Genomic DNA, 12,056 nt, shown 5'->3' with positions numbered 1-12,056 from the left:
AGGCTGGGGCACAAAGAAACAAATATTAGCCAGCCATTGTGGCACATGGGGCTGGAGAGATGAGTGGTTAAGAACACTGACTTCTCTTCCAAAGGTCTTGAGTTCAATTCCCAGCAACCACACGGTGGCTCACAACCATCTGTAATGAGTGAGACCTGGTGTCCTCTTAAGGAAGAGACCTGATTAGTCGCCATCAACTTAGACCATGAAACCCAATATGGACAAGTTTAACAGAACCACCATAGGCTGCCTAGGCATACTTCAGGATTGTCAGGGCATAAATTTCAAATTCAATTCAAATTTCAAGGTGGATACATGACAGTAATTATGGTGCTTGGGAGACTAAGGCTGGAGGATGTCAATCAAATCCAAGGCCAATCGGGGCTTAATAACAAAGTCTTGTTTCAAAATAAAAAAAAAAGCCCCATTATTTTATACAGCACACACAAATAAATAAATAAATGATGAGCTGTCCAAAACAGCATTTCAGAATGGGATGATGTTGTGCGTAACCCCATGGAAGACAAGAGGATATACTTACGTCATTTCATTGCTAGCTAATGAAAATGTCTTCGGGACAGTAATACTAATACATTGTTAAGAATTTAATAATGAACTGGGCATAATGGGAACTTGTAATTAGTTTTAGAAAGGCTGAGGCAGGAGGATTTGTTTGAGGACAGCTTAGACCACACACAGTTGGAAATGTAATTCAATTGGTAGTGTTTGTCAAGGAGGCAGGAAACAGGACTGTAAACTTGGAATAGAACAAGTCAGTCATCAGCACTCAGGAGGTGGAGGCAGGGGGATGACAGCTCAAGGCTATTATTCAACTTAGTGGGTTGACTTGGAAGCCACGCTGGAGATAGTGCATCAAAAACCCAAAAGCTGGTACACTAAATGGTTTCTATCACTCAGGAGGGGCCAGGCAGGAAGATCTAGTTTGAAGCTGCAGAACAGATACTAGTGCAAAACACCCCACAAACCAAATCAAACCCTGTATCGTTTTGCTGCCAGACCTAGAAGTCCCAGTCACTGCAAACATACAAAACCAGACTCACCTTGAACCTGGCTTCTTCCCAAACACCCACTCCCTTTTAAGTTTCCACCTTGGCTGAGCGTATGTTTTTTTTCGAATGCTTTTCTTGCTCTAATTCTCGATAGTCCTGTGTCATTACCTACCTTAATAAGGCTTAAAAATTACTTATGTGCATATGCCACAGTGAATGCACTGTGGTGAGTCAGGACAACTTGCAGGAGTCGGCTGTTTTACCAGGTAGTCACAGGAATCAAACTCAGTTGTTAGACCCGGCAAGTCCCTTTAACCACCGTGCCATCTCCCTGGCTCCTCTTTATGAACTTTAACTTCATCTATTCCCTATACTGCACAGACCATCAGCAAGTTACGCTCAACTATTCAAAGACTTATTTTTGTGTTTTGCCTCCACATATGTATAAGCATCACATGTATGTCTGCTGACAGCAGAAGCCATAAAAAATGTGCCAGATCCTAGGAACCAAACCTAGGTCCAGCAAGCCCAGCAAGCACTCTTAAGTGCCAAGTTTCTATTATTTAATTATCTCCTTTATCCACTCTCATACTCAAATGCCATTCCACAAAAATCTATCTATACATTTGAATGTGCCGCTTTGCCCAACATCCTTCTGAGGCTCTCAGCTATGTATAAAGCACAACTCCTTAGTTCCCGGCTTCCTAAGTTTCTTACCCCGTCCCCGCTCTTACACCAGCATGACATTATTGGTAGTCTGCTGGGAACCTGCCTCCGAGTCTGCTACATCCTTTACGTTCAGCCTGGCTGTCTACACAGCCAACCTCTGTCCTTTCTTGTCTGGGAGCTATCTTGACTATTAAAGCAAATAAATCTCAGAATTTTCTTTCTACAAAAACGTTAAGACAAGGGTCATCCAAAAAAGAATCATGATCTGATGGTTTAGTTAGCAGAAAATCACTCGAGTAAAATGTGAGACACACCCCAGAAAACATGGTGCAACTGCGGTTTGCACAGGGCATGAAAACTCATTATGAGTAAACAAGAAATGGGTGAAAAACTGTAATTTATTGAAACTCAACTCAAAAAATATAAGATGCTGTAGTGTACAATATATTACACAAAGCACCCTTGGGTGCACATTCAAGTCAAGTAAGAACTTCCTACCGTTTCCCTAGCCCTCCCACCCTGGGACCTTAATATATGCTCCATATACAATCATGCACACGTAATTGGAAAAAGGAAGCCCCAGTATATTTTGATGTATTAATTAGCACCAAACAAGAGTACAGTTCCATTTTTTTTAATAAACAAACAAACAAAAATCCCAATCAAAAAAACCAACTGGAGAGCTACTGGACGCTGCCAATACTGCTGACATAGATATTGTACATTCATGTAAATACAGCCTATTCTACCCTAAGCAAGTGTGGCTGGTTCCCAGCCCTTTGTTCACGCTGGCAAGTGCCTCCACGTTGCAGTGCCGGAGCTAGTTGCTTCAAAAACAAAACAGTGATTTAGGAACTTCCTACACAAAGCTCATCTGTCTTCTTAGTTGGAAACAAGTCTAAAATCGGTGTGGAGAACTTAGATCTTTCAAGGACAACCACGGGGCGGAGATAATGAAGCTGCTTTAAGGCAAGCTCTCCACAGTCTGTTAATGCTTTGTCCAGTACCACCCTCAGGTTTTCCAAGGAAGGGACGGCCGCTGCTTCAGCGACTACTAATGGTGCGATTGCAGTCAGGTTCTCCGCAACTGGAGGCTCACTGGAAGAATGAGGTATGTCAACTGGAGGGTCGCTGTCATTCACTGCGGCATTCGCCACGACATTCCCTGTCAAGTCATTAGCGGGCTGAGAGGAGTTATTCAATGGCAAGTGCTCTGAAGGCTCCCAGTCATCAAAATCGTCATCTTTCTCCTCACTTTCCTGAATAAATTTCAGAAAGGAAGATTCAAATCCCATAGGTTTGTAAGTCTTCAGATCAAATGACCTGGGCTGAGAATGCTTCCTAATATTTTCTTTTGGGACCTGGGTTGCATTCTTGACAGTGTTTTCTTGCCCTGAACTATGTTGCCCAGGTTCTTCTTTGATCCTTGATAAAGGCAGCTGGAAGTCTGTGAAGTAAGTACCACTTTCTGTTTCACAGGGATTAGGGATGGGGCTTTCTATTTTACAAGGAAGAGACTGAACTGTATCACACTGTTCCAAAGTGGTTTCTGAAGTATGGTTGCATTTCAAAGTTCCCCTGTAGAGCAGTGAGTCTGCGTCAAGAGCCGGGCTTCTTTCTGTACACCTTTTCTGACCACCATCCTGTTCAGTCGGACAAGTGGAGGAATCAGTGTTCTGGATGGGCACGCTGCTGTCACCTGGGGAACGGTGCTCTGTGTGCACCAACTCACAGCTAGCATTTTCCTCTTTCTTTACACAGGGCTCTACTTCAGAAGGGGGCTCCTCCTTAATTTTGGTCCCGTACTTCACACAGACCACAAGGTTCTCCAGCTGCTGCTCTAAATAGGCACTATTCATCTGATGGGTACGTTTGTAATGCCTCACGATGCTGCTCTCCAGCTTCACGACAGACAAGCATCCCTGGACCATGCATGGGTACTGAGTGTGCTCAGAATGCTCGACGCACATATGGATAGCTTCTGCTCTTGTTTTAAAGCTAATTGGGGCTTTCTTATCTTTGAGTAAGCCACATTTTTTAGCTTTAGTATTCAATGGCCTTTTGGCAGTCTGCTGCTCTTGTCCCTGTGTCTGCCCCTGTGTCTGTCCCTGCATCTGCCCCTGTGTCTGTGTCTGCCCCTGCTGCTCAGTTGTTTGACACACCTTTTCACTCCTTAGGAGCCGCTCATTCGCTACTTTCTGGCTGCTGAACAGGCTGTCATAACTGTCCTTATGTCGGTAGTAGACATGCTGGAAGTAATTACTTCGATGGCTGAAAATCTGGCCACAGCCATTAAGAGTACAATGGATTTCATAATCCGAATGGATCTCTCCTTCAATATTATGCTGTTCTAATAGGTGGTGCTTCAACTTACCGAATGAATAAAAAACAGCAGGACACTGAGGCTGGTTACAAGAAAACCTCGCCGCAGACTCGGTCTCAGAAAGCGCTTTAGACTCTTCAGTGTGCTCTAGGTTATGAGAGTCACTGCAGTGCTTAGCCAGGGCCTTGGAGCACAGGAAGCGCTTGTTACAGTCCTTATATTTACAAGCAAACAGCTTTTTACATTTTACAAGTTCCCTTTTGGTTCTTGCTTTGTCCTTCTCTAAGCATAACTGCTCTTTGTTGTACTGATGCACAGTTCTATAATGGCGAATCAGGCCTTTTAGATTGGTAAATGAAGAGTTGCAAGTTTTGTGGATACAATGGAATGGTTTGTGGTACTTATTCAATATATAGCACAGATTTCCTTTAGCAACAGTCCGCCTGCTTCCTCTCCCCTCTCTCCCCTCTCCCTCTTCTCTGTGGCTGCCCATTGGTGATGAAATACCAGATACCTTACTTTCTGATTCCTCACAAGAGGACTCCAAGTCTGTTTCCGAGCTGCACTCATCTTTTTTGGGATGGCATGGAGTCTCTGAGTTACTGTTGGGACCGAGTTCTGCAGAGCAGTCACCTTTCAATCTATCTACTGAGCATGGCCCTTCATGATCGCATTTCTCACTGTCTAACAGTCTGTGAGTTGCCCTGTCACTGCCAATTTGATGTTTGTTTTTATAATGAATCCTAAGGTGTGTTTTTCTCGTAAATGACCTTTGGCAGATATGACATTGGAATGGAGAATACCGGTGCTGAAACATGGATAACTGAAGGACCTTCTCTTTAGAATAATTATGCTTTTTAAGATAATGCATTAGTAAAGCCTCTCTGGTCACAAATTCGTATTTGCATCCTTGAAGCTCACAGAAGAAAGGCTTAGCTGCCAACTGTGCAAGGTACTGACTCGGCATATTTTCATCCTGATTCTGAAGGTTAAGGTCTGCAATGGAAGATGGGACTGACTGAAGAGACTTAGCACCACTAGATGGGCACCCCTGCAGTGACCCTGGGAAAGAGCCATGTGCTATCGAGTTCTTCAAACTTAAATGTTTCAAACGTAACAGAAGTTCCAACATGGTATCCTCTGTACATGGCCTTTTAGAAGCACAAATGGAAGGTTCAGGGGAATAACCTCGATGGTCTCGCTTGCATTTAGCATGGATGCTGTGATCTAGACCTTCATCTGGGGAGTCACTGTTTGTATCAGAGCTGGGTTTAGGTTCTGCATCGAACTTGTCAGCTTCATTATGTTTGTCAGTTAAGCAGGTAAAGAGGTCTTTTGCCTTTACCTTTCTCGACTTGTAGTGGTAGGGGTGCACCTTCCGCAGGTGTTTCTGAATCCCCCTTGCATTTTTGTAAGTAGATCCACAGCCGTCAAAACCACAGGTGAACTTAGTTCCATCAAAACAAATGGCCACATTAGAGCACTTCTCTTTTAAAGAGGAGGGCACAAAGACTTTCTCATGAGATAGTAATAGGTCCTGCATGGTTTCAGATTGATCTAGTGTGTCAATTAATTCCTCATTTATTGAAGTGGAAGAGCTGTGACTTAACTGATCACTACAATTGCTGTCACTGTTGTCCTTGAGGTTGTCTGAGGTGTCTATGTGAGCACTAGCTGATCCTGCACAGAAAAGAAGGTCTTCAGGAGAACGGGACTTATCAATTTGGTCAAGTAGATGAGGCTGGTCCACACAATCTTGCTTTCCACCTGCTGCAGGTTCCTCAAGTTTCACTGATTTCTTTAATTCTTCACCTGGATTTTCAACATTATGCATTGAGAGGTGGTCCTGGTATTCAATTTTGGAATAATAGAACTTTTTACAGCCAAGGACATTGCACGTGTAGGATGCATCCCTAAAATGTTGTGCTTCATGGTGGTAAAGCTGGCCCAAGTCACTGAACACAATGTTACAGCCATTCAATTCACATTTGTAACGAAGATCATCATGCTTTTGTTTGTGGTTAAGGAGTTCATTCACTGATCCAAACCTTGCATAGCAATCTATAGAAACACACATATAAGGTTGAGGACCACAGTGCACCTGCTCATGCTCTCGCAGGTGAAAAGCAGACATGAAATGCCTCCGGCAGTAAGTACACTTCTCTCTTCTGTTTTTCATATCCAAGTAGTGCTTGGCATTTTCATCATTATTTTGGTGTTCAGCTTTAAGATGCACACTTAAGTATTTAAACTGTTTGAACACACGGGAACAATCTGTGCCGGGACATGGGTACAGGTCTCTGTCCTGTAGGCGGCAGTCTTCTAATTTACTAAATGTGACATATTCGTGAGATTCTCCTTTGGCTTGTTCACTCAACGACTGATTTTGTTCCAGACTTCTGGTGGGACTCTTGGGATAAATACCCCTTTGAGAGCCTTTCAACAGTAATTTCTTTCTAGAGCGGTCTCTTCTGCTTGGTGGCATTTTAACATGTTCCATTACATGAGGAACAAAGAGTTCTTTCCTCTTAAATTTTTTAATACAAACTGGACAGGTGTATATTCCATCTTCCATGTGCATCTTGGAATGATGAAGAATCCTGGCCTCTATGCATTCCCGCTTACACAACAAACAGAAGAACTTGTACTGCAGCCACCTCTGGTACCTCTCAGAGGAACCGATGGGCTTTTTATCTCTTTTCTCCTTATTCTGATCTGCCAGATTTCTCCTATAATGTTTATCTTCTTTACCTTCATCATAGTCACTGAGAAACGACTCTAGGACATCTGTGTCATTAATAGACATTTCATAGCCACTGAGGTCATCATCAGAATCTGAGGCTTCTTGTCCCAAGAGCTGGTGGCAGTGTCGTTTCAAAGTTTTCCAGTCCCAAAATTCAGGATCGAAGGGCCAGTGGGCTTTTAAGGCTAGTAAGAGCTCACATCGGAGGGAATTTGGAACTGGTGCATTTTCTTCATCAAATTTTTGATCTGGCTGCAAATACAGTTCTTCCAGCATATTGAATCCATCCAAACTGGGTTCAATTAAGAATTCTGTAAGCTGACAGGCTCGCCTAACTTCCAGATCTTCTGGTAAAAGACAGGAGATTGTTTTACAGACTGAAGCTTTCATCTCCTCGTCTTCACTTGATCTGAGTTGAAGAGCTCTGACACATAGTAAAACTGACACCCCAATACCAGCATCTTGTGCCTACAAAGAAAAGAACAAAGTCAAAGTCAATCTTGTTGTACACAAAAAAATTACATTAACTTCTGTTGCAAAGACATTTCAACTTCGGTGGAAGGGAGGGGAGGAAAGGGAGAGGAGGAGGAGAGAAGATGGAAATTTTTAATAAAAAAATGAGGGAAAAAAATATAAATAAATTAAAAAACAAAAAAAAAATCTTTGGAGTTCATGGCACAAGTCTATAATCCCAGCATTTGGGAGGTCAAGACAAGAGAATTATTAGTGACCAGTTAGGACTAAGCAGAGCTGGAAATAAACGGCTAGTGAGATACCCCAGTAGATAAAGGCGATGGCCACCAAGGGGGGGTCAATCTATAGAGATATATAATACAAATATAAATAATATAAATATAATATAGTATAAGTTATAGTATTGCAACTATATTATATTACTCAGTATGTTTTTGTGTTTATTGTGCAAGGGAATGTAGAGGCCAGGATTCATCATTCTAAGATGTATATAGAAGAGCAAATATATGCACACACATACAAGAAAAGAGAACATTTTGTTTCATAAGCAATGAAACATGTTAAAATGCCAAACAAGAATCAACCCTTAAATTTTTTTTATTATGTTCTACATTTTTCTCTGCTCTCCTCCTTGCCTCTCCCCTCCCCTTCAACCCTCTCCGAAGGTCCCCATGCTCCCAATTTACTCAGGAGATACTGTCTTTTTCTATTTCCCATGTATATTAGATCTATGTAAGTCTCTTTTAGGGTCCTCATTGTTGTCTAGGTTCTCTGGGATTGTGATTTGTAGGCTGGTTTTCTTTGTTTTTTTTTTTTTTTTATGTTTAAAAACCACCTATGAGTGAGAACATGTGATAATTGTCTGTGTCTGGGTTACCTCACTCAAAATAAAGTTTTCTAGCCTCATTCATTTGCCTGCAAAATTCAAGCTGTCGTTATTCTTTTCTGCTGTGTAGTGCTCCATTGTGTAAATGTACCACATTTTAAAAAAAAGTTTTTTTAACCAACCAATAACTAAAAACATAGCACTAACTATTCCATTTAGGTTCTTTTTTTCTTTTTCTTTTTTTTAAAGACAGGGTTACTCTATGTAGACCAGGCTAGCCTCAAACTCAGAGATCCACCTTCCTCTACCCCCTCCCCACAAATACTAGAATTGAAGGCGTGCACCACCACTACCCCGTTCCTTTTGGGTTCTTAAACTTCAACTTAGGAGTGACTGGGGAAATGGCTCAGTGGTTAAGAGCACTGACTGTCCTTTGAAAGGACGAGGGTTCAATTCCAAGCACCTACATAATAGCTCACAATTGTCTGTAACCCCAGTTCCCAGGGACCTGTCACCCTCGCACAGAGTATGCATATATACAGGCAAAACACAAATGCACATTAAATAAATCTTTAAAAAAAAAGGGGGGGGGGCTGGAGAGATGGTTCAGCAGTTAAGAGCAAATGCTCTTCCAAAGGTCCTGTGTGAGTTCAATTCCCAGCAACCACATGGTGGCTCACAATCATCCGTAATGAGCTCTGGTGCCCTCTTCTGGCCTGCAGACATACACACAGACAGAATAGTGTATACATGATAAATATTTTTTTTTTTTTTTTTTAAAAAAAGGCCGGGTGAGTACAAAGCCAGCCTGATCTACAAGAGCTAGTTCCAGGACAAGCTCCAAAGCTACAGAGAAACTCTGTCTTGAAAAACCTTAAAACACACACACACACACACACACACACACACACACACACACAAAACCCTTAACACCCCCTTTCTTATGCAAATAGACATGGTTTCACACAGGCCTTAAACTACCTTTTCCCAAATGTTGGGATCATAGGCATGTACCATCACACAAAGAGCCAAGTCATATTTAGATCCTTTTTGTGGCAACATGCAAAGGACTGAACTACATGCTGTAATTATACAATGAAGTATATTTATAGTACAAAGCATGGTATAATGTTCCAGCTGTTTTGGGACACAGTCTTGGTGTTGGTATGCCACCAGGCACTGTGCTGATGGTACTGTATACTGAAGTAATTCTTACCCTTCATGAAATTACCCATGAGTCAAATATATAAACAATAAATACACATGAGTTTAAAGGCTTATGGGGCAAATGAGCTCAGTGACCAATTAAAAAAGAATGGTGGTATGCTGGGTAAAATGGATAGTCTAAACCTTGGTATTTAGCAGACACCTGCAATCCTAGCACAGGAAGATTCAAGCAACCAAACAAAAACAGTGTGAGAAAACGGGGGTGGGGTGGGGTGGGGCGGGGTAGGGTGGGCGGGAGAGAGATGGGTGATTAAGTGATTATAATGTTGAATTCAAGGAACTCTTTGTATGAAAAGTACTTGGTTTTTCAGAGCCCCAACACTAAATCCTTCTCCAATATCTCCTAAAGAACTTTTTTGTACATTTTAGTCAAAGGTGTAATCAAATCACAATATTCCATAGAAGAAGAGATAAAACAACTCTTAAGAAGGTAGTTAAAACGCACAAAAAAGACATGGTCACAAAAAGCAAAGACTACTGTATACCTGTCTTCTATTCAGAGAGGCTGTAACGGAAGGAGTCACGGCATGAGCAAGGAGGACTGCATGTGTGGCAAAGCAGTTTAATACACAGTGGCGAACAGCAGAGATTAGTCAGACTTTGATATCAGTTATCAATGCCTCCATGCCTCAATTTCTTTACTGGTAAAATGCTAATAGTACTGGGCAGTATTCAACTTTCCTCAAGGCTATTACATAAATGAAATAAAGAGAACATAAATTGACTGCCACAATATATGATGAGCATCTGAAAGTTTGGGAAACAATTGCTATGTAATTATTCTGTGTTGGACATGATTCTAATACTGGGAACATGAAGTTGGAGAAATGACTCCGTGCTTGAGAGCACAGGCTGACCTTCAGGACCTGGGTTTGGTTCCCAGCACATACATGGCATCTCATAAGCACCTGTAACTCCAGGTCTAGGGGATCTGACAACACTTTCTGATCTCTATGGGCACCAAGCATGAAGGTAGTACAACACAGACAGACATGTAGGCAAAACACTCATACTCATAAAAAATTTTAAAAGCTTAAAAAATATTGTGAATATAAAGAAATAATTGTATGAATGTGCAGAGTCTCAACACAGCCTATTTATTCTAGATAAAATTTCCTGTATATATAATCCTCGTTTTAAAATAAAAAAAAGTTCAAGAGATTCAGTTGTTCAATGTCATTGGCTGGTTCAAGCCACCTCTCTCAGAATTTGGGGTTTTAACAGTTTCACACCTTACTTTACAATGTGTTCTCACGTTTTTGGTTTTGTTTTGGGCTAGGGAAGCAAACATGTTTGCCATAGTAATCATGTGGTAGTCAGAGGACAAGCTTGGGCCATATCATTAATACAAGCACGGTGATCACAGAGCCTTGCAAATCCTAGGCCAGTCACCACAAAGCTATAATCCAAGTCCTTGGTCAGTTGAGCCGAATTTACTACAGTAGTTCATTTTGAACTTGAACTTGTGATTCTTCTATTTTGTTTTGCAAGTACTGGGATTATAGACAGGAGCAACTCCTGAGTTTTAAGTAGTTACAAAGTCACCTATGACAATGAAAAATGCCCTGTCCTCTCTCTCTTTTTTTTAAAAATATTTATTTATTTATTATGTATACAATATTCTGTCAGTGTGTGTGCCCACAGGCCAGAAGAGGGCACCAGACTTCATTACAGATGGTTGTGAGCCACCATATGGTTGCCGGGAATTGAACTCAGGACCTTTGGAAGAGCAGGCAGTGCTCTTAACCACTGAGCCATTTCTCCAGCCCCTAGAAACCAACACTTGATGAGGAACCAGTCATGGAAGCATACATATAGAAACCAACACTTGAGGAGACAGAGGACTAAACATTTAATGGCATCCTGCACTACTTGAGACCTTGTCTCAACCAACCAAACCAAACCTGTGGCTCCTTAGAGGTCAGTCTGCAGATCAGTGAGGCAGGGCCAACTCCACAATTTTAGATTCTTTCTCAAACAAGATTTCCCTGAGAAACTGGCACGATTAGCAGGGAAGGAAGAAACTACTCACTTCAGTCTGTATGACTCTAATCAGGCAGAACAAATGCTGCTGTGTTTTAGCTATGACACCAAACTGCCGACAGCGTTCCAAAAACGTCTCCAAAGACGGGTCGATTCTTCTTTGCAGTTTACTCCAAAAGAGAGTCAGCTCCCTGTGGAATAAAACAATATTAAGTATTAAAACTGGTGTTTGCTGCCCCATTCTTGACCATCTCTTTTTTTCTGGGTCAATGAAAGTAAGCTGACAACACAGACAACAGAAACCAAATGAAAAGCTGTCTACATCTTCCACTACTTAGTAACACTGTGAAGAATCTGTTCTGAAAGTTCTGATTTCTTGTCTGTCCAATGACAAAAAACAACTATTTCCTTATTATGACATTAACTTTTCCCCTTTACTTAGATTCCCTCTTGTTCTAAAAGGCTTAACTTTTACGATGGTCATTACTTATATAGAACAAATTAAACCTCGTTTTATAAACCGGGCAAGTAGTAAGGAAATCTATACAGTCTGTCAACATCCCCAAAGACACTTGATTTCTGACTCTAAAATGTGATGCTGCTACTAGGCCTATGTTACTGAATGCTTAAAATAAAATAGCACTCTAGGAAATAGTTAAAACGCTGATAAAACTATTTATTATGGATGTAATAAAAAGACTGAAGGAAATAAATTATTAGTCTGAGATTAGGTTCCATTACACAGACCATGGCTCAGAGGTCAAAATGCCTATGCCCCCCTAGTGCTGGAATTAGAGCCCT

The 12,056-nt window shown here is 41.4% G+C and overlaps 1 protein-coding gene across 2 annotated transcripts in view; it reads right to left on the bottom strand.

Moving 5' to 3' along the window:
• Positions 1 to 2,297: 2,297 nt before the first annotated feature.
• Positions 2,298 to 12,056, bottom strand: part of Rlf (RLF zinc finger) — a 66,320-nt gene continuing 56,561 nt past the window's right edge. For both annotated transcript variants that reach the window (XM_038335208.1, XM_038335210.1), the window contains 2 exons: positions 11,305 to 11,446; positions 2,298 to 7,213 (listed from right to left, as the gene is read on the bottom strand). In XM_038335208.1, coding sequence (XP_038191136.1) covers positions 2,528 to 7,213; positions 11,305 to 11,446 — 4,828 coding nt within the window. In that variant the 3' untranslated portion in view covers positions 2,298 to 2,527. The remainder of the gene's footprint in view (positions 7,214 to 11,304; positions 11,447 to 12,056) is intronic.

The sequence above is a fragment of the Arvicola amphibius genome, chromosome 6, assembly GCF_903992535.2.
Source record: "Arvicola amphibius chromosome 6, mArvAmp1.2, whole genome shotgun sequence".
Lineage (NCBI taxonomy): Eukaryota > Metazoa > Chordata > Mammalia > Rodentia > Cricetidae > Arvicola > Arvicola amphibius.
The sequence above is the reverse complement of the archived record's forward strand: the minus strand, read 5'-3'. Positions and strand labels throughout refer to the sequence as shown.